This window comes from Rhinoderma darwinii, chromosome 1 (assembly GCF_050947455.1).
Source record: "Rhinoderma darwinii isolate aRhiDar2 chromosome 1, aRhiDar2.hap1, whole genome shotgun sequence".
NCBI lineage: Eukaryota > Metazoa > Chordata > Amphibia > Anura > Rhinodermatidae > Rhinoderma > Rhinoderma darwinii.
The window spans coordinates 392,372,913-392,398,949 of record NC_134687.1 but is presented as its reverse complement, the minus strand read 5'-3'; the positions used below and the strand labels follow the sequence as shown (position 1 = coordinate 392,398,949).

At 40.7% G+C, this 26,037-nt stretch overlaps 1 protein-coding gene across 1 annotated transcript in view; it reads right to left on the bottom strand.

The window, feature by feature from the left end:
* Window positions 1-26,037, bottom strand: part of AOPEP (aminopeptidase O (putative)) — a 546,765-nt gene that overhangs the window by 151,592 nt on the left and 369,136 nt on the right. The window contains exon 11 of the mRNA XM_075828817.1: window positions 7,613-7,673. Coding sequence (XP_075684932.1) covers window positions 7,613-7,673 — 61 coding nt within the window. The remainder of the gene's footprint in view (window positions 1-7,612; window positions 7,674-26,037) is intronic.

Below are 26,037 nucleotides of genomic sequence, written 5' to 3'. Positions count from 1 at the left end.
TGGAAGTGCTGCCTCTGTCCATTTTTGTCTGCCTGATATCGAGGACCGCGGACCAGGTCCAATTGAGGCGTGCACCCACCTGCAGTCCAGTGCTGTGGAAACTATTTGTTCTCTGTATATAGTGACACCCCCCATGTAGATAATGCCGCAGTGCCCTCTGTATATAATGCCACAACACCCCCTGTAGATAATGTCACGCAGCCCCCTGTAGATGGCGCCACACAGCGCCCACTGTAGATGGCACCCCACAGCGCCCCTGTAGATTGTGTCACACAGCGCCCTCCATGCAGATAGCGCAACCCCTACTTTATATAGCGCTACCCCCTTCCCTTGTAGATAATGCCGCAGTGCCCTCTGTATATAATGCCACAGTACCCCGTGTAGATTAATCCACACAGCGCCCCCCTGTAGATCGCGCAATCCCCACTGTATATAGCGCTACCTTCCTTCCCCTCTAGATAGCGCCACTGAAGCTCCCTCTAGCAGAGGAATCGCCTTCCAGATGGACAGTAACCTCAGGGGTTTCCTCTAGGAGCGGAATCCCCGGCTAGATCATCGGCAATTGGGATTCTGCTCAATCAGTAGCAACTGACGTCACTGTCCATATATGGACAGTGACTTCAGGCTACTCTTTGAGCCGAATCCCCGTTGCCGACTTTGGCCGGGGAGTCAGCTCCAGGAGGAGTCCCTGACATCAATGAATCACCGGCCAGATCATCGGCAACATGGATTCCGCTCAATCAGTAGCCACTGACGTCACTGTCCATATATGGACAGTGACGTCAAGGGCTTTGCCGAGCTTAAAGTAGCGATGTGTCGGGGGAGTCCTCGGCGAGCGGAGGATCTCCCTCTGCTCCTCCACTCTGAACTAATTCTGAAACAGGGAGCTGATGGTTCCCTGCTTCAGAATTGGGTTCGACAGCAGGAAATACCCCCGGCCACCTTCCCGCCGGGTGCTGTCGGAAGGTGGATGTGGCAACACCCGGTGTTCATCCGGTCCCAGTTAACATAGATGGGATACCGAGTCAAAAACACTGCAGATAACGTTTTTGGATGCGGCTCCTGCATAGGTCCAGCGCCCTATGGCGCCACAACTGATGTCCCCTGAGCCAGGACAGATTCCATAGAAAGCTAACAGAAGCCATTAGCAACTAAAGCATTACCATTGAAATCAATGGTAATGCAAACGGAAAGCTATGGCTTCCGTTTGGTTTCTGTTCATGGGTTCCTCTGACAGAAAGGTCTGACGGAACCCATGAACAGAACCCCGACGCAGATGTAAATGAGGCCTTAGGGGTAAGTGAATCAATTCGCCAGATTCACTGTTCTGGCTGGTCCATCGAATACAATGTACGAATCTATTCACCTACGTTTCTCATAAATTCACCAAAATCGAATCTCAAATCTGGTAAATTAATTGATGAAAGAACCCTAATAGGCAGCAAATCAGCAAAATGCATATAAGCAAAAAATTGTCTGAAGCCTGAACTTTATTTCATATAAAATATTATTTTATCAGAAACGGAATAAGATTTCCCTGTGTATTATGCAGCCCAAAAAGAGGAGGAGGAGACAATTGCTTTTAAACGGTTAGGGTATGTTCACACGAAAGACTAAAAACGTCTGAAAATACGGAGCTGTTTTCAAGGGAAAACAGCTCCTGATTTTCAGACGTTTTTTAAGCCACTCGCGATTTTCATTGCGTTTTTTTACGGCAGTTTTTGGAGCAGTTTTCAATAGAGTCAATGAAAAACGGCTGCGTAAAAAAACGGCCCATCGGAACAGAACACCGTTTTTCCCATTGCAATCAATGGGCAGATGTTTGGAGGCGTTCTGCTTCCGATTTTTCGGCCGTTTTTCAAAACAAATCTCATCCACACGTTGCGTAAATACAGATCGGAAAAACCGTTCAGAAATTGACCTGCAGTGCAGAATTTTATTCCACAGCACGTCAATTGTATTTGCGTAAACGCTGGTTATTTGTTGCGGATTTTCCCCATTGAATTCAGTGGGGAGGTCATGGGTTCGCAGCAATCCAGCCGCAAAAAGCGCAACACAGAAAAAAACAAAACAACTCATACTTACCAAAAAGTCTGAGTTCCTCCCTCCAGCGCGGCCACCAGGGATGATGTTTCATCCCATGTGACCACTGCAGCCACTGCTTTTGCGCAGCATATCCGCCCCGTGTGAACTAGAGGAAGACACAGCTGCTTGTGCTAGAGGAGGAGGAGGAGACAGCTGCTTGTAATGGGTTATCGGAGTCTCTTACTGCATACACACAGAACCAGCAGCAGCCACACACTGAGGAGAAAGTGGAAAAGAAACTGACAGGATTTACCCTCCTTGAATATCTGCTTCTCTATTGTTTCTAGTGAGAGATCAGGTTACCCAGCAGCTCAATACACAGGAGAATTATGTTACATTGCTGCTAATATACAGTCTTACAGTTTCTATGTGGGATGGAAAACAATATAACTGTTAAGGATCTGCCAGGCACAGCTTCTGTATCCACGCCCATAGGTAATCAGTCTGCACCTGCTTCTATGTCTGTGAGACTGACTCCATCTTCCACCACTCAGGATGGCAGGCTTAGGAGTGGGAGAGCCTATCACAGCCTGGCCAGACGGAGCTAGCTCCCGCCCTCTGTATATTTATACCTGCCTTTCCTGTTCCTCCTTTGCTTGTGATTCTTCTCAGCTGGTTTCCTGGCCCTGCTGCAGCTTCTGTACTATTTGACCCTGCTTCATATGACCCTGGCTTACTGACTACTCTTCTGCTCTGCGTTTGGTACCTCGTACACTCCTGGTTTGACTCGGCTCGTTTACTTCTCTTGTTGCTCACGGTGTTGCCGTGGGCAACTGCCCTGTTTCCCTTTGTTCTGTGTTTCCTTGTCTGGTTGTCTGTCGTGCACTTACTGAGTGTAGGGACCGTCGCCCAGTTGTACCCCGTCGCCTAGGGCGGTTCGTTGCAAGTAGGCAGGGACTGAGTGGCGGGTAGATTGGGGCTCACTTGTCAGACAAACAGACAAGGGTACCGAGCAGCTAAGGGAAATGGGGCAGTTGCCCACGGCAACACCGTGAGCAACAAGAGTGGTGAACGAGCCGAGTCAAACCAGGAGTGTACGAGGTACCAAACGCAGAGCAGGAGAGTAGTGAATAAGCCGAGTCAAACCAGGAGTGTACGAGGTACCAAACGCAGAGCAGGAGAGTAGTCAGTAAGCCAGGGTCAGTATGAAGCAGGGACAAATAGTTCAAGAAGCTGCAGCAGGGCCAGGAAACCAAACGAGAAGAATCACAAGCAAGGAGGAACAGGAAAGGCAGGTATAAATAGACAGAGGGCGGGAGCTAGCTCCGTCTGGCCAGGCTGTGATAGGCTCTCCCACTCCTAAGCCTGCCATCCTGAGTGGTGGAAGATGGAGTCAGTCTCACAGACATAGAAGCAGGTGCAGACTGATTACCTAAGGGCGTTGACACAGAAGCTGTGCCTGGCAGATCCTTTACAGTATGTATGAATTCCTCACATCTTACAGTTTATTGCAGAGTGAATTTTGTTTGCATAATCTGTCTGCTTGAGTAAGCATTAGTATTTACATGCAATTTTTTTCTTATAACCGCTGTTTGATGCAAAGGTGCAGGAAGGTGGTTATGTGTATAAATTATTCAGTTGTATTTTTATCCACAGTATGCTTTGCGCTCTCAAAATTTTTTGATTTTAGTAGCTTATTGCGGTTTTCATGTGCAGTACATATTTATAACACATTTGAGGATGACAGCCAATTATGATTATTATTATTATTTTAATCACGTAAGGACACAGCCTAGTTTGGGCCTTAAAGAGGCTCTGTCACCACATTATAAGTGCCCTATCTCCTACATAATGTGATCGGCGCTGTAATGTAGATAACAGCAGTGGTTTTTATTTAGAAAAACTATCAATTTTGACCAAGTTATGCACAATTTTAGATTTATGCAAATGACTTTCGTAATAGACAACTTGGCGTGTTTTTAGTTTTTGACCAAGTGGGCGTTGTAAATAGAAGTGTATGACGCTGATCAATCAGTGTCATACACTTCTCTCCATTCATGTACTCCGACATCGTGATCTTGCGAGATCACGATGTGCTGTCACTTACTCACACGTTAACTTTACTGAAGTGTCTTGAGAGTGAATAGACATTGCCTCCAGCTATTCACAATCCCGACACTTCAGTAACATTTGTGTGTGACTTACTCACACAGCACATCGAGATCACGCTGTGCTGTCATTAAGTCCCACACAAACGTAACCGAAGTGTCGGGATTGTGAATAGACATCACGTCCTGGCTGGAAGCGATGTCTATTCACTCTTAAGACACTTCAGTAAATGTCTGAGTACATGAAAGGAGAGAAGAGTATGACGCTGATTGGTCAGCGTCATACACTTCTCTTTACAACGCCCACTTGGTCAAAAAGTAAAAACACGTCCAGTTGTCTATTAAGAAAGTAATTAGCATAAATCTAAAATTGCTCATAATTTGGTAAAAATGTATCGTTTTTCTAAATAAAAACCACTGCTGTTATCTACATTACAGCGCCGATCACATTATGTAGGAGTTAGGGCACTTATAATGTGGGGACAGAGCCTCTTTAAGGCTCAGAGACCATTTTTCAAATCTGACATATTTCAATTTATGTGGTAATAATATCAGAATGCTTAAACCTATCTAAGCAATTCAGAGACTGTTTTCTCATGAGACATTGGGCTTTATGTTAATGGTAAAATTTGGTCGATATATTCAGTGTTTATTTGTGAAAAATAGCAAAATTGAGAGAAAATTTGGAAAAAATAGCATTTTTCTGAATGTAAATGCATCTGCTTGTAAGACAGAGGGTTTTCACCACCCAAAATAGTTACTAGTTCACATTTCCCATATGTCTACTATATGTTGGCATCAATTTTTTTAACATGCTTTTATTTTTCTAGGATGTTACAAGGCTTAGAACATAAGCAGCAATTTCTCATATTTTGAATAAAATTTCAAAAGCCCCTTTTTTTTTTAGGTACCAGTTCAGTTCTGAAGTGGCTTTGAGGGGCCTATATATTAGAAACCCCCATAAAACACCCGATTATAGAAACTAGACCCCTCAAAGTATTCAAAACAGCATTTACAAAGTTTATTAACCCTTTAGGTGTGTCACAGGAGTTTAAAGCAGAGTAGAGGTGAAATTTACAAATTTCATTTTTTGTCAGAAAATCCTTTTTATTCAATTTTTTCCTGTAAAACAGAAGGGTTTACCAGAGACACACAACTCACTATTTTTATTGCCCTGATTCTTCAGTTTTAGAAATATACCACATATGGTTCTAGTGTGCTCATGAACTAAAACACGGGCCTCCGAATCAAGGGAGCACCTAGTGGATTTTGGGGCCTCCTTTTTGTTAGATTATATTTTAGGCACCATGTCTGGTTTGAAGAGGTCTTGTGGTGCCAAAAGAGTGGAAACCCCCAAAACTGACCACATTTGGCAAACTACACCCCTCAAGGAATTTATCGAGGGCTATAGTGAGCATTTAGACCATATGTTTTTTTGTTGCTGCATTTTGTGGAATTAGGCTGTGAAATTGAAAATACCATATATTTTCAGATAAAAGCTACAAAATTTTAATTTTTACAAGGAATAAAGAAGAAACTACCCAAAAGGGACCCCATTTGGGATACTACACCCCTTGAGGAATTAATCTAGGGGTGTAGTGAGCATTTTGACGCAACAGGTGTTTCATAGATTTTATGTGAATTGGGCAGTGAAAATAAAAATTAAAATTTTTCCCAATAAGACGTAGCTTTAGCGCAAAATTTTTCATTTTCTCAAATGTCGCATTTGTGGAGCTTCTGAGGTACCAGTACAGGGGAAACCCCTTAAAAGTGACCCCATTTTGGAAACTAGACCTCTTGAGGAATTCATTGTAGTTTTTATGGGGTGCATACAACCTCTTGATGAGCATTTATAATATATATTTTAAAAGGCGTGGTGATTAAAAAACAGCAATTCTACTATGGCTTTTTATTCCTTTTTTTTACAGCGTTCACCGTGCGCCACATATCCAGTCTATTGATTTCCTTAGCAACAGTGGCAGCCATACTTGTAATTTGTGGATGTTGTTGCATTTCTTGCATAAGAGGATTAATTCAGAGACTCATTGACACTTCAATTACTAAAACTGTAATGACGGGGGTAGGGAAACGGACAAGTGAGCCCTAATCTACCCGCCACTCTGTCCCTGCCTACTTTCAACGACCCGCCCTAGGCGACGGGGTACAACTGGGCGGCGGTCCCTACGCTCAGTAAGTGCATGAGACAAACAAACAAGGGAACACAAAGCAAAGGGAAATGGGGCAGTTGCCCACGGCAACACCGTGAGCAACAAGAGTGGTGAACGAGCCGAGTCAAACCAGGAGTGCACGAGGTACCAAACGCAGAGCAGGAGAGTAGTCAGAAAGCCAGGGTCAGTATGGAGCAGGATCAAATAGTTAGAAGCTGTAGCTGGGCCAGGAAACCACACGAGAAGAATCACAAGCAAAGGAGGAACAGGAAAGGCAGGTATAAATAGACAGAGGGCGGGAGCTAGCTCCGTCTGGCCAGGCTGTGATAGGCTCTCCCACTCCTAAGCCTGCCATCCTGAGTGGTGGAAGATGGAGTCAGTCTCACAGACATAGAAGCAGGTGCAGACTGATTACCTATGGGCGTGGATACAAAAGCTGTGCCTGGCAGATCCTTAACATCACATTCATACTTTACATCCATACTTTCCTTTAGTCGAATAACATATTTATCAATCTGCAATTCTTTTAAATTAACCAATGAACAGTAAGTGATATTTTAGAGCATACTGGGGAAAAATAGGTTTTAGATATATTTTGGGAAAATAGTTGCGTGAATTATCAATCGAAGAAAGGAGCTGCAGCACTCAAGATAATCCAAAGAAGTGTATTTGATTTATTCACCAAGCATAAAAACACTCGCAAAGTTTCAACCCATGAATGGGTCTTTATCAAGCATCGTGAATTATGTGTGAATTATCAGGCGCAAAACTTCTACAACTTTTGTTATGATAGGGATATTGGGGGATATTTATTAAGGCAATTCATACCCCAGTGTTAATCTCAAGTGCGTTGGAGTAAAATGCACCAAACTTATTAGGAGGCAAACCCCTCTTAATAAATGTGGTGCATTTTGGGCTGTGATAAAGCCAGAAAATGAAATCTATACATGCTATGAGCAAACGTAAATTTGTACCGCTTCGCTATTTTCTGGCTTTAAAGGGGTTGTACCATGGACGAAACTGCACCTAAAACTTATTTGAATTATTTTTATTTAAATGCTTCCAATGGGGAAAAGTATTAGCTTCAAATAAGGAGCACTTTTAGGTGCAATTTTGTTCGTGGCACAACCATATTAAGCTTCATAAATTTGTCAGACCACTGAGATACAACTCACAAATTATAGCACAAACCAGGCATGTGCCATAATTTGCAACTTTTATACAACTTTTGCTGGGGCAAACTATTTGATAAATTTTCTCCATTGTTTTGTTTTATCAACCGTTCCTGCTAAAGAATATAAAAAAATTCACCTGCGGCATTCCTGGAGAGTCAAGCCAGATTTGGTAGATGACTTCAACAGACAAGTCATATCTATAAGAGAAAAAAAACAAAACCTGAAAATTTTGCACTAAGAATCATTTATCAAGGCTTTTTGTTAAGTGACAGAGGCTGTAGACCAAAACACAGGTCAACAGACTAACAGATTCAACAAACAAATGTATTCCAAAAAAAAACAACCCAAAAAACTATGCTAGAACATTAAAGATTATATTTAAGCATATAGCTCTTTTGGACTAAGAAACATCTTCATTTTAAAGAACTTAAACGAATGTTTTTTCTGGTCTGCTGTGAACACGGCTTTGGTTTAACGGCCCTGAGCATTCTGACGCACTTTCAAGTTTGTGTGTTGTACACATGTCTTTATTTTTGACCTGAGGAAGGGGTCTTCTGTACCCCGAAACGCGTTGTCTGTTACCTGAAATAAAAGTCATTTTATATCATACGAGTGACTCTGAATAGGGATTGTGCCAGAACAGTGCTGTTTATACAGCTTGAAACAAATATCCTGGCTGGTTGTATTTTGGATCATTTTTAAGTAGTCATAGTTGGTGTCTAGCCACTATATGAATCTGGTGGCCCAGTATTTGTCTGTAATCAACCAAAAAACTTTGTTTTTTTACACAGAATATAAATCATGTTGAGGTCATGATGTTTGATGGTTCATTAATCATGACCAGTCTAGACAATTCTCCAGCTGATCGTAGTGGGTCCACCTCCTGAAACCCCTGAAAATCAGTTGTTATCACTTGGGAAGCTGCAGAGGTCCACACTTTACCCACAGTATGGACAATATAGTATTACTCCCTGCCCATTTAAATGAATGTACCAACATGTAATACATGGGACCTCCAGAGCAAGAGCCACCCTTTAACACCTCTATGGCGTCCATATGCCCTAATAGGGCATATAAAAAGAGGTTGTCTCATCATGGGTTCCAAACTTTTCAATAACTTTTGTAGACCTATTCAGTCACAGAATAAAATAAGTAATTTGGCACAGTTTAGGCGCCAAATCTAAACAGGAACAAGGAAGTTAATGACATTCACATGACACACACTGACCCACTTCCTGTTTCAAGGATAAACACTGCCCCACTTCCTGTTACCGGAATACACACTGCCTCACTTCCTGTTTCAGGGATACACACTGCCCCACTTCCTGTTTACACGTCAACTAACTACGAGGTATGCGCAAGCGCTAGTAAATAATGCAAAATAGTATGCGCAAATGAGTTGTCTCCCCTAATAAGGAGTCAAGATCACAGAGACAACCCAGATCACATCACAATAGTGACGTGCCCAGGTCTTGCTTCCGGTACCGGAAGTGACCAAAAAAGGCTACAAGGAGTGTACCTTCAGTATTTAATTGTAAACTACTTTAAAAAATGTAAATGTATCTGCTTGTAAGACAGATAGTTATGCCACACAAACTAGTTGCTAATTGGCATTGCTTTTTGAACATGCTTTTATTTTTCTAGGACGTTACAAGGTTTAGAACTTTAGCAGAAATTTCGCAATATTTTAAATAAAATTTCAAAAGGCTATTTTTACAGGGACCAGTTCAGTTGTGAAGTGGCTTTGATACAACACAAACCACAATAAATCACCCCATTTTAAAAACTATTCAAAACAGCATTAAGAAAGTTTCCTAACCCTTTAGGTGTTTCACAAGAATTAAAGCAGAGGAAATTTACAAATTTCATTTTTTTTTGCAGAAACTTATTTTTAATCAATTTTTTCCTGTAACACAGGAGGTTTGACCAGAGAAACGCACTAAATATTTATTGCCCATATTCTACAGTTTTTAGAAATATCCCACATGTGGCCCTAGTGTGCTAATGGACTGAAGCACAGACCTCAGAAGCGAAGGAGCACCTAGTGAATTTTGGGGCCTTCTTTTTATTCGATTATATTTTAGGCACCATGTAAGATTTGAAGAGGTCTTGTGGTATCAGAACAAAGGAAAAACCCCAAAAAAGACCCAATTTTGGATACTACACCCCACAAGGAATTCATCTAGGGACGTAGTGAGCATTTTGACCTCACAGATATTTAATAGATTTTATTAGAAACTGGACGTGAAAATCAAAAATTAAATTTTTTCCAGTAAGACGTCGTTTTAGCTTAAAAAAAACAAAACAATTTCCACAAGGAATAAAGAACAAAAAGTCCCCCCAACATTTGTAAAGCAACTTCTCGAGAGTACGGAAATACCCCATATGTGGTCATGAACTGCTGTTTGGGCACACGGCAGGGCTCAGAATGGAAGGCGCGCCATTTGGCTTTGGGAGCACAGCTTTTACGGGATTGGTTTCTCGGACCATGTCGCATTTGCAAAGCTCCTAAGATGCCGGTACAGGTGGAAACTCCCCAAAAGTGACTATTTAGGAAACTACACCCCTTGAGGAATTCATCTAATGGTGTAGTGAGCATTTTGACCCCACACGTTTTTCATAGTTTTTATTAGAATTTGGCAGTGAACAGAAATTTTTTTTTTCCAATAAGATGTAGATTCAGCTTAAACTTTTTCATTTTCTCAACAAATGAAAGAAGAAAAAGTACCACAACAATTGTAAAGCAATTTCTCCCAAGTAAGGCAATACTCCATATGTGGTCATAAACTGCCGTTTGGGCACACGGTAGGGCTCAGAAGGGAAGGAGTGCCATTTGGCTTTTGGAGTGCAGATTTTGCAGGATTGGTTTCTGGGCGCTGTGTCACATTTGCAAAGCCCCTTCGGGACCAAAACAGTGGAAAGCCCCGAGAGGTGACCTAATTTTGGAAACATTTTGGGTGTAGTGAGCATGTTACCCTGCAAGTGTTTTCCAGAAATTAGTGTTGCAGAGTGAAAATGGCAATGTATCCATAAATATACCAATATGTGGTGCACAGCTTGTGCCATCTTGAAAAGACAGCTCTCTAATTATTATGCTGTGATTCCTGGTTTTAGAAACACCCTACATCTTTTGCCTGGACATACAACAGGGCTCAGGATTGAAAAGTGTACCATGCAAAATTGAGGCCTAATTTGGCGACTTACAAAGTATTGGTTCACAATTGCAGGGCTCTGATGTGAAATAAAATAAACCCCTGAGAAGTGACCCCATTTCGGAAGCTACACCCTCAAGGCATTTATTAAGGGGTTTAGTAAGCATTTTGACCCCACAGGTCTTTTCCATAAATGATTGCGCTGCGGATGGTGCAAAGTAAAAATTTGCAATTTTTCCCCAGATATGCCATTTCAGTGGCAAATATGTAGTGCCTAGCTTGTGCCACTGGAGACACACACTCCAAAAATTGTTAAGAGGGTTCTCCCGGGTATGGCGATGCCATATATGTGGAAGTAAACTGTTGTTTGGGAACCGTGTAGGGCTCAGAAGGGAGGCAGCGCCATTAGCTTTTGGAGCGCGGATTTTGCTTGGTAGTAGATTTGTTTGGAGTTTTACTGGTAATTAAATTTATAATGTGGGGGAATATGTAATTTGTGCGGAGTATATCAGGGTATAATAAGGTGGTATAATAATGGGGTAAAAAAAAACAATAAAATAATCCATAGATGTGTGTTACGCTGTGAAGCAATCCTTTCTGCACAGGCCAGTGTCGCACTGATAAATGGAGTCCTTTCTTAACCCCCTTTTGATCCACACTCCGCACCTTTGCAGTTTGGGGAATTTTGCTGGGAAAGTGTTCTCCTGGTATAATACGAGCACCCTCGCTTCCAGTAGATATGTTTGGGCCTTACCCTTCCTGGTTCCCTAATTTTAGGGCCTTGATATATCGCCTCTTGAAACACCTTTGATCACTTTTTATCCTATTTTTTGGGAGGCAAGGTGACCAAAAGAACAGCAATTCTGGCATAGTTTTTTTACGTTTCTTTTATACAATGTTCACCATGCTTTATAAATTACATGTTAACCTTATTCAGTATTATTCCGGCGATACCAAATTTATAGCGCTTTTTTACGTTTTACAACTTTTTGCACAATAAAATTACTCTTGAAAAAAGAATCTATTTTTTCTGTCGCCATGTTGTGAGAAGCATAACGTTTTAATTTTTTATCGATGGAGCTCTATGAGGGCTTGTTTTTGTGGAAGGGGTTGTAGGTTTTATAGGTACCATTTTTTGATACATGCAACTTTTTTATCACTATTTATTCAAATTTTTTGACGGCGGTGACCAAAAACAACTATTTCGTTATTGTATTTTACGGCGTTCACCGTACAGGATGAATAACATAAAATATTTATAGTTCAGGCCGTTACGGACGTGGCTATAACAAATATTTACGGTTTATTTATTGATTTCAATAATAAAGGACTTGATAAGGGAAAAAGGGTAATTGTTTTATTTTATTACTTGAAACTTAAATTTTTTATTAAAAAAAAATTACAGTCCCACTAGGGAATTGAAGGTCCAAATGTCTGATTTATCTTCTAATACATTGCACTACCTATGTAGTGCAATGTATTAGAATGGTCAGTCATTTACTGACAGCAAGCCGATTAGGCTCCGCCTCCAGGAAGGTCCTAATCAGCTTCCATAATTAGCAGAACAGGGAGTCATTGTTAGGCCTTCTGTTGCCATAGCAGCCGTTAGCTAGCTCCGGTCTTTGCCGTTACAGCAGGGTGTCAACTGTAACATACCGAGGATGATGGCACGGATTTAGCTTCTGAGCCCGTGGCATCCATTTGTCGTAAGTATACGACAAATTGTGGGAAGCACTGGCTTTTCATGATGTATACTTACAACAAATGACGGGAAGGGGTTAATAAATCCCTTTTTCTTTACAAACTACCGTTTGGATGTTGGAAGCGTTACATTTAATCCCTGTTTTTGCATGACTTTTCATCATGATACTTTTGTGGTGGTGAAACAGTTCGGGGATAGCTGCAGGCGACTGGACACTATATACATCGTCCTTGTCTACACCAGGTTTGTACCTGGATTGGTACAACCTGACCAGGTGAAAGACTCCACCTACTGTCTTCTACTACCCGATTTATCCTGATTGATTTACATGATGTGGCGCAGTGTGTCATCTTTTCTCTTTTAGAAGGACAAAATCATGGCAGCAGCGAGGGTCTGTTGACTTTAAAGGTACTAAAATACAGCTTTTGTCTGATCTTGCACATTGCACTCTCCAGCTCCACAGAGCCCTGAAAACTCTGCTTGAGGCCCTAAAGTTTAAAGAAATTCCATACCGTTGGGGTTTTCCCTTTAAATTGTTGCCAGACATAATGGCAGAACGGCTGTGTTTAAATAATTGGGAGACCTCTCTAAGTTTCTGGGCATCTTAGAATTACCCCTGGTCAGCCTCTCTGACTGGCCAGCTCTCCCACAACTGTTGGACCCACCTAGCAGAGAAAAGTGCCAAATGGTCTATCGCAGTAGATACGACCTGATTATTTTCCATCAGATACCAGGATCTGCTATGTCTCCACTATTATGGAGCTAGTCTCACAATTGGGACTTGCTGTTGAAAGTTCTGTCTGCAATGGGTTCGTAGGGGGGACCTGCTTAAATGGAAATCCCTCACGCTATTTTGGTTTGGTAGAATGGCAGCACTTAAAATGGACGTCCTCCCCAGGATTCTTTATTTTTTCCAAACAATGCCCATAGCCATTCTGCATATTTTTCTTTACTAAATTGCGTGCACTCTCGACCAAATTTATTTGGGCCCCTAGTTCTCCGATACTAAGCTATTCGCTCCTAACCTGCCATCTTGGCAGGGGAGGGACAGGTTTGCCGAAAATACATCTTTATGATTTAGCCGCGGTCTGTGCTTGGGTTCTGGATTTTAGTTACCATTCCCTATCCAAACAGTAGATACAACTGAAAATTCAACTATCCTTGTTACATTTTTCTGTATTACCTTAGCTGTCTCCTGAGTCCGGACCCCCAGCTACCAATGCAGCCATGGGACTCTATATTTGAGAAATTTGGTCTCTTCTCTCTTCCGGGACCTCTGACACTTTTCTATGATAATCCACGATTTCCTGCGGACTTGGAAAGGACCGAGGTTTTTGGATTACAGAGACCCCGTTTGAGACACGTTATTTCTGATACCTCATTGAAATCCATGTTGGATCTCTCGGAGACAGATTTTGGAGAATGGTTTCTATATAGAACACTGCTGCATTTTTATTTTTCCCTTAACCTTAAGGAATCTCTCCATAGGTCACTCACTCCCTTGAAAAACTGTGCTCCCAATCCTCACCCAATTACCATACAATTTCCTCACTCTATAGGTTGCTTAGGGACAGGGATCCTGTCGGAACATGATTTGGATCGGACTGTTACAAAGGAAGAAATTCATAAAATGTATCAACTAATCGCTTCTCGCTGTTCTGGAGGATTCAAGAGCGTAACTTTAAAATCTTTTCTAGATGGTATTGATAGCCATAACAGATTCATAGATAGTTTCCCCTCTGCCTCTTAAGTCTATTGGAGATGTGGTAATGCAGCAGGTTCCAACCATCATACCTGGTGGACTAGTCTACTGATTTATTAATTTTGCAGCTCAGTTTTCCATCTATACAACCAAATAAACTCCTGAAATTGCTTTATTGTCCTTGCTGCCAGGCTCCCTTTCAAAAGCCAAGAAGGGCCTGCTGCGATATTCTTTGGGGGCAGGGTGAGCTGTCATACCAAGATATTGGAAATCTACCACATCTCCTCCAAAACTTGAATTTGTGGAAGCCCTAAATTGCATATGCAGAATGGAAAGATGGTGGCCACTGTCCATGACGTATTTGATGCTTTTCAGAAACGTTGGTATTATTGAGATGTGTATAGAGTCTCGCAAGACATGCAAAATTGGGTATATGAAGGATCATAGGGGTCTCTTCTTAGTCTGAGTTTATGTAGCTGATTTACAAATTACTTTTCGGCTATTAATATATCTTGATAGAATTCAAGTCTCTCTCACTCTATTATTTATTTACCGCCCTTCCTCTTTTTTTTCCCCTCCTTCCCCCTCTTTCCCTTTTTTCTTCCCCACTGTTAAATTCTTGTATTCTGTATGAAGATTCATGCTTTGTCGCAGCAATAATTTATTTTTAATGTTTTAATTTTCATAATTATTATAAGAATGTGCATTGGAACACCTGACATATTGTGATTTGTTCTTGCTTACGTAAATATGGCATTGCTGTGACTCAGAACGGAAACAATCAGAAACCAACTGCAACAGAAGCATTACCATTGAAATCAATGGTAATACAAACGGAAGCTATAGTTTCCGTTTGGTTTTCCGTTCATCGGTTCCTCCGACGGAAAGGTCGAACGTAACCTATGAATGGGAGCCCAACGCTGATGTGAACAGGCCCTTAAAACCAGATTTTTGGCCCCCACGGTTCTCGTGATTTTATGAACATATTTGAATGTCGACATAGGCCTAAGTTGTATGTATGAACTCCGCCTATCTTTAACTTTTATTTTTAGGAGATGTTGGACATCTAATTTTCTGCTTGGTTCCGACTTTTAGCCACAAATATGAATTTTTATGCATTTTAATGAAAAAGTACACTTTATGCACCGTCATGCAATTTTGCGTCAAAGTGTTTTAATAAAAAATATAAGTATGGGAGTATAGTATGATTTTTTTTTTATTTTTTATTATTTCTACATTTCAAAAGTATATAAATGGTTCTGGCTACCGGAGGTGCAAAATGTCCAAAAAACCCAGGCATCGAAACGGTTAAATAAAAAATACAGTTTGTTGTGTATTTAACCATTGTTGGTGGCTTCTTCAGGAACCATAATAAAATGATAAAAAGCTAAAAAAAAATAGCAGATGACCGTAATAAAATGATGAAAAGCTGAAATACTCCTTCCGCATTGCTTAGGTAAGCTCTGAATGCATAAACCGCATGCATTGAGTGAGTCACAATGAGTGGGCTGAGGGGGTGTAAGTCCAGGAGATAGGGGGATAAAAAATGGAATATCCGAGGGCGCAGCTGTACTGAAAATTGCTTTTATTTGTACAACAACAACAACAACGTGTTTCAAGGCCGTACCGGCCTCTTCGTCAGGTTAGGTACATGCTCCTAGCATAACAACATCAGGTCAGCATAATTGACCACCTTTATCCTATTGTTCTCATATTTTACAGGCTCATGCACTATGTGCGCTTTGTTCCCTTTTTCCCTATAGCGAGGGGGTGTAAGTGACAATGTAACTATGGCAATGTTGAAGAACCTCACATGACAGTAGTGAATACAAGGTCAACACAAACCTGCCGGTAGTATTACAGGTAAACAATAATAATTTACTACTATATTTATGGGACTCAGACAGTATTTATGCAAATAATACATTCACACAGTGACGTTGAAAATGAACAGAATAAGGTTTGGTTTAATTATGTGTTATTTCACTAGTATTGATAATGAAATCACACCGGTGGGAATAGGTGTTCTATTTAAAGGGTCACTAACCCCACAGTCCAACTTTCTCAGACCTAGAAACACGTGAGGTATATAAAGTGATTATTTGGCAGATTTTTCTGTAACAGTAGTTAGCCTCTCCTCAGCCTAAAATTGCTTATCAAACAGAACAACACACTTGGGGGAGATGTATTAATACGGTCTTAAAGTTAGACAGTATAAAACTAGACCAGAGAGGCAGAACTGCTCCAAATTTATCACAGTGGCATAAGCTGTATGATAGATGTATGTATGTATAACGTTTTTATTTTTCTTATTGTTGAAAACTGAACAAACATTGATTTACCATAAACGTTTGATAGCAGTTTTTCGCGTTTTCAACATTTGCAAAGTAAATATTTTTGGCACTAATTCCGTTTTGAAGTGCTTTTAAAGGGCCTATAGAAACCCCTTTTTAACCCGTTAGTGACCGCCAATATGCCTTTTCACGGCGGCCCCTAATGGGCTTTATTCTGATGCATACACCTTTCCACGGTGCTGCATCAGAATAAATAAACAGAGCAGGGAGCAGTTAAATCTCTCAGCTACCAGAGGTAGCAGAGGGCTGGGGACATCCCTGCTCGAACGGGTGAGATCGATATCAGTATCGATCTCACCCATTTAACCCCTCAGATGCGGCGCTCAATAGCGAGCGCCGCATCTGAGTTGTTTTGGAGAGAGTGAGGGAGCTCCCTCTCTCTCCCACCGACACCCGGCAATAAGATCGCTGAGTGTCTGTGTCTTCTATGGCAGCCGGGGGCCTAATAAAGGTAGTAGTAAATGCCAGAGGCATGGCCTAGCAGATGCCTGTCCGTTTTAAGCGGACAGGCAGTAATACCCTGCAATACAGAAGTATTGCAGTGTATTATAAAAGCGATCGAGACTAGTAAAAATGTAAAAAAAAAAGTGGAAAAAAAATATGAAAAACCCACTTTTTCCACTTACAAAATGCTTTATTATTTTAAAAACAACAAAATAAAGTAAAAAAAGTTACACATATTTGGTATCGCTGCGTCCGTAACAACCCCAACTATAAAGTTCTTACATTATTTAACACGCACGGTGAACGCCGTAAAAAATAAAATAAAAAACAATGGAAAAATTGCTGTTGTTTTCTGTGAATCCTGCCTTAAATTTTTTTTTTATAAAAAGTGATCAAAAAGTCACATCTACTCCAAAATGGTACCAATAAAAACGGCAAGTCGTCCTGCAAAAAAAAGCCCTCATACAGCTGCATCGGCGGAACAATAAAAAAGTTATGGCTCTTCAAATATGGAGACACAAAAACAAATAATTTTGAAAAAAAAAGTGTTTTTACGATGTAAAAGTAGTAAAACATACGAAATATATACAAATTTGGTATCGTTGCAATCGTAACAACCCGCTAAATAAAGTTATTGTGTTATTTATACCACACGGTAAACGGCGTAGATTTAGGACACAAAAAAGTCTGCCAAAATGTTAGTTTTTTTTCTATTCCCCCAAAAAAAAGTTTAGCAAAGTTAATCAATAAATTATATGTACCCCAAAATGGTGCTATTAAAAAATACAACTTGTCCCGCAAAAAACAAGACCTGATACAGCTATATCGACACAAAAATGAACAAGTTATAGCTCTCGGAATGCGACGATGGAAAAACATAAAAAATAGCTTGGTCATTAAGGTTTAAAATGGGCTGGTCATTAGAAGGTTAAAAACTTCCACTCTCTCGTATTCAAAACAGCATTTAGGAAGTTCGTTAATGATTTAGGTGTTTTACAGGAATTAAAGCAAACTGAAGGTATCATGTTCGGACACGATACAGGGCTCAGAAGGGAAGTAGTGCCGTTTGGTTTATTGAGAAAACATTTTGCTGGTATGTTTTTTTTTTTTTTTACGTAATGCTGCATTTGCAGTATTAGTACAGTGAAAACCCTTAAAAAGTGATCCTATTTAGGAAACCACACACCCCAAGGAAATCATCTAGGGGTGTAGTGAGCATTTTGACCCAACAGGTGTTTCAGCAAATTTATTAGAATTGGGCCGTAAAAATGGAAACTTCTATATTTTACCTATAATATGTCGTTTACTCTCAAATTTTTTATTTTTACGAGGACTAAAGTAGAAAAAGCACCCCACAATTTGTTACACAATTTTTCCCAGTAACGCAATACCCCACATGTGGTCATAAACTGCTGTTTGGGCACATGGCAGGGTTCGGGAGGAAAGGAGCGCCATTTGGCTTTTGGAGCGCAGATTTTGCTGGAAATGCTTTCTGACGCCATGTCGCTTTTGCAAAGTCCCTAAAGTAGTGTACAGTACTAATACAGTGGAAACCCCCAAAAAGTTAACCACTTTAGGAAATTACAACTCTCAAGGAATTTATCTAGTGGCATAATAAGCATTTTGCCCCCAGAGTTGTTTTTTTTCAATAATATGTAGTTTTAGCTCAATATTTTTAATTTTCTCAAGGAATATAGGGGAAAAAAGCACCTGAAATTTGCAAAGCAATTTCTTCCCAATACAGCAATACCCGATATGTGGTCTTAAACTGCTGTTTGGGCACACTGGAGGGCTCAGAAGGGAAGGAGTGCCATTTGGCTTTTGGAGCGCAAATTTAGCTGGAATGGTTTGCAGACGCCATGATGCATTTGCAAAGCTTCTGATGTACCAGTACAGCTGAAAACCCTGAGAGGTGATCCCATTTTGGAAACAACACCCCTTAAGGAATTTATCTAAGAGTGAAATGAGCATTTTGACCCCACCGTTTTTTTCCAGCCTTTAATATGCAGTGGATAATGCATAGTGAATGTGACTGTTATCTGCTGCCTGGGCAAAAGGCAGGGCTCAGAAGGGAAAGAACGCCATATAGAGTATGGATTTTGCTGGAATGTTTTATGAGCACCATGTCGCATTTGCAGAGCCCCTGAGGTACCAGTAAAGTTATAGAATAAACAAGGCAGTACGATCTGTATATAGAAAGCTTTTTCTTTTATCAATCCAGTACAAAACACTAAACAGTACAAAAAGATACAATATTCACCATAAATATGAAAGTCCCAGCAGTGTAAAAAATTGTTTAATTTCAAATAAAGTGTATAATCAATGGAGAGACGTTGCCGGAGAAAAATAGGCAATAATTCACACTGAACGCAATGTTTTGGGGTACTTCCCCCTTTTTGATGCTTGAAAAAGGGGGCGGTCGTCTGAAACGTTGAGTTTAGTGTAAATTAACGGATGTTCTTCTCCGGAGAAGAGCCCCTGACATACACGTACAGTTGAAAGCCCCAAAAAGTGACCCTATTTTAGAAACTACACCTCTTTAGTCATCTAGGGGTGTAGTGAGCATTTTGACTCCACAGGCGTCTTCCAGAATTTATTGTGCAGTGGATGGTGCAGAGTGGAATTTGACATTTTTCCACATTGATGCTATTAAAGTGCCAAATATGTTATGCCTAGCTTGTACCACCGAAGACACACACCCCATAAATTGTAATGTGGGTTCTCCCGGGTATGGCAATAGCCCGATGTGACTATAATCTGCTGCCTGGGCGCACAGCAGGGTTCAGAAGTGAAGGAGTGGCAAGCTGTGAAAAGTACATCAGTGTCACACTGATAAATAGTGTCCATTCTTATCCCTCTTTCGTGGCACATTGTGCACCATTTGTAGCTTTTTCTATTACTTCCAGTTTGAGGAACTTCACTGGAAAAACATTACCCTGATAAAATATAGTTGACCTCGCTTTCAGAAGTACTGCCCCCCCTTCTTGGAACCCAAATATTAGAGACTTTATAACCACTTCTTTGTACTCTAGGAAATGTATTAATTCACTCTGAAATTACTCAGATGAACAAATCTTTCAAATTCTTTAATAATAATGGGGAATTAACCATTTCGGCATGAACAGAAAGTAAACAAAGAGGGTTTCGTTTTTTTAGCATGAGATATTAACATCAGGGTATTAAAAGTGGTATAACGTGCCTTCCCGCATATAATAAACCCACTTGATCTCTATGTATTAACTGTGTTAGTATTGGTTGTAAGCGTTCAGGGATAATTTTAAAGTAAACCTTTAGATCACAGTTAATAAGGGCTATTAGGTGCAGATTCCCACAGACAGAGGGATCCTTCCCTGGCTTTGTTAGCACTGTAAAATGCTACTATAGAGTCTGGCGAAGGAAATAGATACATTGTTGAAGACTGAGTAGAAACTGAAAGAATTAGGAAATTAATGTGTTATAAAAATGGGGAGTAAAGCCATCAGGCCCCTGGCTCTTGCCAGGACAGGTTGATTTTTATAGCAGTAAATATCTTCTATGCCGTGTATGGCTCATCCAGGTCCTTTGTTGCCTCTTCTGAGAGGGTGGAAAATTAAGTCTCAGAGACATAGCAATGAACTTCATTTTGAAATGCATAGTAAGCCATACTGGCAAAGTAATGGTGTATGTTGTATAGATCCTTATAGTAGGACTTGGAACATCTCTGCAACGAGAAGAGGGCCATTGACGAGAAATCCACAACTGGGGGCGATAAAGTGGATACATGTAGCAAGAGACCACGGAAGTAAAGCTCTGGCGAGGGAGTTCTTGCATTTATCTGAATGTTCACAGAAGTGTTTACGAAAGGAAAGATATTTTTCGTCAATGATCTTTTGTATCTGTTCCCTCACCACTGCAGTAGCAGTAAGTTAAGTGGCTTTATAAACAGCCTCAAGGGAGCCAATCCGTTGCAGAAGCTGGCGTAGTTTAAAAGATCGTTCCCTTTTGAGGCGGGTTCCATGTTTGAAAGATAGGCCTTTAAAGACACATTTCAAGGCCTCCAATTGAATTGGAAGAGAGGTGGAGTCATAAAAGTTATGTAAAAAAAATAATCCCTGATTGCCGTTTCAATTTTGGCCTTAAAAATTGAATCTTTTAAAAGGGGGTCATTAAGTCCCCACAACCAAGACCAGGGGCCCAGCTCAGGAATGGTGAGGGAAAGAAAGACAGGGGAATGATCTGAACAAAGGAGGGTGCCCATGAAAGCCACCGGAGACAGGCCAAGGGCATGATGGCTAAGGAATATCATGGTAAATATAGCTATATACATTGTAAGAGGGCATATATATATATATATATATATATATACACACATACACTGAACCGCCACTCATTAGTGCAGTGCCGGCCGCATTACCGCACGCACACACATACTGTCAGGAGCAGGGTAATGGCTGTAATACACAGCCGCAGCCCCGCTCTAACGGCGGAGATGAGAGAAACCTCTCATCTCCGCCGCTATTCCCCTGTATGCTTTCGATTAACGCTGACCGCAGCATTCAGGGGAAAATGAGAAGGGATGATGCCCCTTGGATCGCGTCACTGGAAATCCTTGTGACGAGATTGATGGACATATCATATATGGGCAGACAGCCCAGGGTGCATTAAAGGACCCCAAGGCTGTCTTACCATACTTAAGTATGTCCTAACAACTGCCTGTGTACTATCCGCACACAGGCTAATGTACTGGCATATAGATATATGCCAGTACATTAAAGTTTAAAAATAAAGTAAAAACATAAAGTAATGTTAAATTTAAAAAGAATACACATACACCTTTTTCACAATAAACATTAAAATAAGTCTCAATACATAAAATATACGCATTCGTTATTGGCGCGGCCATAATAACCTGCACAACAATTTCTTTGCGTCATTTATGATGTGTACGCTATAAACAATAAAAACTGCTTTCTTTCACTTATTGTGAGGCACGAGATGTGATGAATATAACCTCCATGTGCCTCACATTAATAGTAATTAACCCCATCATGTACCTTACACATTAACCCATTATGACTGAAAAAACATGATGGGGTTAATTAGTATTAATGTGAGGCACATTCAAAATTCATCACACCTCGCGCCTCACATCAGAAAACGGAAGAACTTATTTTTTTTTTTATTACTGTTGGAAAAGTATCGTTTTGGTATCGAAATCGCAATACTACACAAAGTATCAGTATCGAAGTCCAAGTTCTGGTATCGTGACAACCCTAATCTATTGTATATGGAAGAATGTTTTCTTTTTTATACAAATATATAATCGCTTGTATCTAAGAATTTTTTCTCTAGCATGATTCATATTTTGGGTTTATTTTTCTGCTTTTTGCTGTAAGCGCATGCATTGCTGAGTATTCTTTATAGCTGGGACCTAGACTCTAATGCGCCATCTACCATGCATATGCGTCTGTATGCCTATACCGTTCTGATGACAATTTGAGAGATTTATATATGTCTTTATAGCTTTGCCCTCAATGGGATTACCCGTGTGATCCGTGGGGTGTTGAGTTTTGCTTCTCCTCCAGGGACGGGGGGATGCGGACGCAGGTGTTCATTCCCACTCCGTCCTTAGAAAGTCCGGTGTGAGGGTTCCATGGGCTTCCCTCTGGGTGGGTCACACATATGTTGGGATCATTTAATCTCAGTGTAACAAGAGGGTTTGGCACATTTATATTTTATCATTTTAAAGTATCTCGCTTGCTCTGATTTGAGCATTAAATAGCCCCTATAAGATTTAGCATGCCTATATATCATGGCTCATACCTTGCATACTCAAGTTCAAAAGCATGAATAATATTAGCGCCTTTCAATCCCCTGGTGGTAATGCAGGGGTTGCTAACAAGCAGTTGCGATATCGGTTTTGCGCATGCGTAGTTGTAATCTCGGTACTGTATTGTCACGGCGCCATTTTGTACGTGCGCAGTGACTAGATCTGAACGCCGCTATGAACGTATATTTTTCAATACAGTGATGTAAGTTTGTATTACATTTATTCTAATTATATGATTGGCCTCTGCCTCCTCTTAATTTATGTACTTAATCTGTATTATAATATTTCTTTACACATGGGTCTTTTTATGGCACTCTATTTTATATTGCATGGCTGTATATTCATGTACTTTATGTGGGCATATTTTTATCCATACACGTATTTGAGATATTGTATAAATTATAGGCTAATATGTCTATAGATTGATCACTGTATGTACTACCTATATACAGTGAAGGAAATAAGTATTTGATCCCTTGCTGATTTTGTAAGTTTGCCCACTGTCAAAGTCATGAACAGTCTAGAATTTTTAGGCTAGGTTAATTTTACCAGTGAGAGATAGATTATATATATAAAAAAAAAAAAAGAAAATCGCATAGTCAAAATTATATATATTTATTTGCATTGTGCACAGAGAAATAAGTATTTGATCCCCTACCAACCATTAAGAGTTCAACCTCCTCCAGAACAGTTACACGCTCCAAATCAACTTGGTGCCTGCATTAAAGACAGCTGTCTTACATGATCACCTGTGTAAAAGACTCCTGTCCACAGACTCAATGAATCAGTCTGACTCTAACCTCTACAACATGGGCAAGACCAAAGAGCTTTCTAAGGATGTCAGGGACAAGATCATAGACCTGCACAAGGCTGGAATGGGCTACAAAACCATAAGTAAGACGCTGGGTGAGAAGGAGACAACTGTTGGTGCAATAGTAAGAAAATGGAAGACATACAAAATGACTGTCAATCGACATCGATCTGGGGTTCCATGCAAAATCTCACCTCGTGGGGTATCCTTGATCCTGAGGAAGGTGAGAGCTCAGCCGAAAACTACACGGGGGAAACTTGTTAATGATCTCAAGGCAGCTGGGACCACAGTCACCAAGAAAACCATTGGTAACACATTACGCCGTAATGGATTAAAATCCTGCAGTGCACGCAAGGTCCCCCTGCTCAAGAAGGCACATGTACAGGCCCGTCTGAAGTTTGCAAATGAACATCTGGATGATTCTGAGAGTGATTGGGAGAAGGTGCTGTGGTCAGATGAGACTAAAATTGAGCTCTTTGGCATTAACTCATCTCGCCGTGTTTGGAGGAAGAGAAATGCTGCCTATGACCCAAAGAACACCGTCCCCACTGTCAAGGATGGAGGTGGAATCATTATGTTTTGGGGGTGTTTCTCTGCTAAGGGCACAGGACTACTTCACCGCATAAATGGGAGAATGGATGGAGCCATGTACCGTCAAATCCTGAGTGAGAACCTCCTTCCCTCCACCGGGACATTAAAAATGGCTCGTGGCTGGGTCTTCCAGCACGACAATGACCCGAAACATACAGCCAAGGCAACAAAGGAGTGGCTCAAAAAGAAGCAAATTAAGGTCATGGAGTGGCCTAGCCTGTCTCCAGACCTTAATCCCATCGAAAACTTATGGAGGGAGCTGAAGATCCGAGTTGCCAAGCGACAGCCTCGAAATCTTAATGATTTACAGATGATCTGCAAAGAGGAGTGGGCCAAAATTCCATCTAACATGTGTGCAAACCTCATCATCAACTACAAAAAACGTCTGACTGCTGTGCTTGACAACAAGGGTTTTGCCACCAAGTATTAAGTCTTGTTTGCCAAAGGGATCAAACACTTCTTTCTCTGTGCACAATGCAAATAAATATATATAATTTTGACTATGTGATTTTCTGTTTTTTTTTTTTTTTTTTATATATAATCTATCTCTCACTGGTAAAATTAACCTAGCCTAAAAATTCTAGACTGTTCATGTCTTTGACAGTGGCCAAACTTACAAAATCAGCAAGGGATCAAATACTTATTTCCTTCACTGTATATCTAGCTCTTTGCGCCTGCTTGGGAAAGGTTCAGATGTGAACCGAAAATGTCGCTCAATTCTTGGTGATTAGACCAACATCTTCTAATTTGCTCTGAAGTCCTGGTGCTGTTACTCTCTCTACGTTTTCTACTATCCATTTCAAGCCAAGGACTTGATTCATCCGTTGAAGTAACGTGCACATGGCCTGATTTACAGTGTTGTGAGGAGTGCTGTTTTCATCCACTGGCATATATATATATATATATATATATATATATATATATATATATATATATATATAGACAAATCAAGGGTAGGAGCAGCACTGTGATTCCTTGCCTGTTAAGGCTGGTGCTTAGCTTTCAAACAGGGAGTGACCTCTCCCTGCACAAACATGTATCCAAAAAAGAGAGATAGAAGCAGCACTCAAAAAAACTCTGGTTTATTCATCCAGCATCCACTGCAACGTTTCACCTTCTCTATGAAGGCTTTTTCAAGTCAGCTGAAGGTGAAACGTTGCAGTGGATGCTGGATGAATAAACCAGAATTTTTTTGAGTGCTGCTTCTCTCTCTCTTTTTTGGATATATATATATATATATATTATACTTACAGCAGAATACTGGTTAGAGATCAGTGGTGGCGATGTCGCTGATCACCCACAGGGATGCAATAAACAAGTTACTGTGAGGTGATCAGGGGTAATCAATAGAATTTAATTTTAAAAAGAAAAAAAACGAAAAGCAATAGAGCAAGGTTTTGGACACTGATCAGTAACTTATCAGTCACAGGGATGCAGCACGTAGGTTGATCAGAAGGGGTGATCACTAGGGTTATCAAGGGGAAATGGGAATAGTTTTTTCTTCCGCACAACTTTCCTAACACAACCACTGTGCTCCGTCTCTACAAACGCAATGAGGCGAGCAGAGCAGGATGGCAAAGCTAAAATGGTCCCTCAGTGCTATGATTAGTCTGTCACGATAGACAGACCAATTGCTAATGGGGGACCGCTGTAATTGGTCCCTGAGTGATGTGAAGTGATTGGTTGCTGTCCAGTACACCACTAATTACTGCTCTGTCAAGCAATGGAAGCCGCAATTGGTCAGTTAAAAATCACTGACCTATCGCGAAGATAGATGCGATGGGTCGCTCAGTAAGGAGCAGTGATAGCCATCACTATTCTAACACTGTATGACCGGTAAGCTCCAAAAGCAAAAACTTAATAGTAAGGGAGTTCGCGTTAACAGCCACCTGCCCACGACATAATAGTACGTCATGGGGCGGGAAGGTTTTTAAAACATAATGACAATGAGTTTTTTCTGTTTTTGAACCTTTTAACAGAAGTAAGCTTCACCACA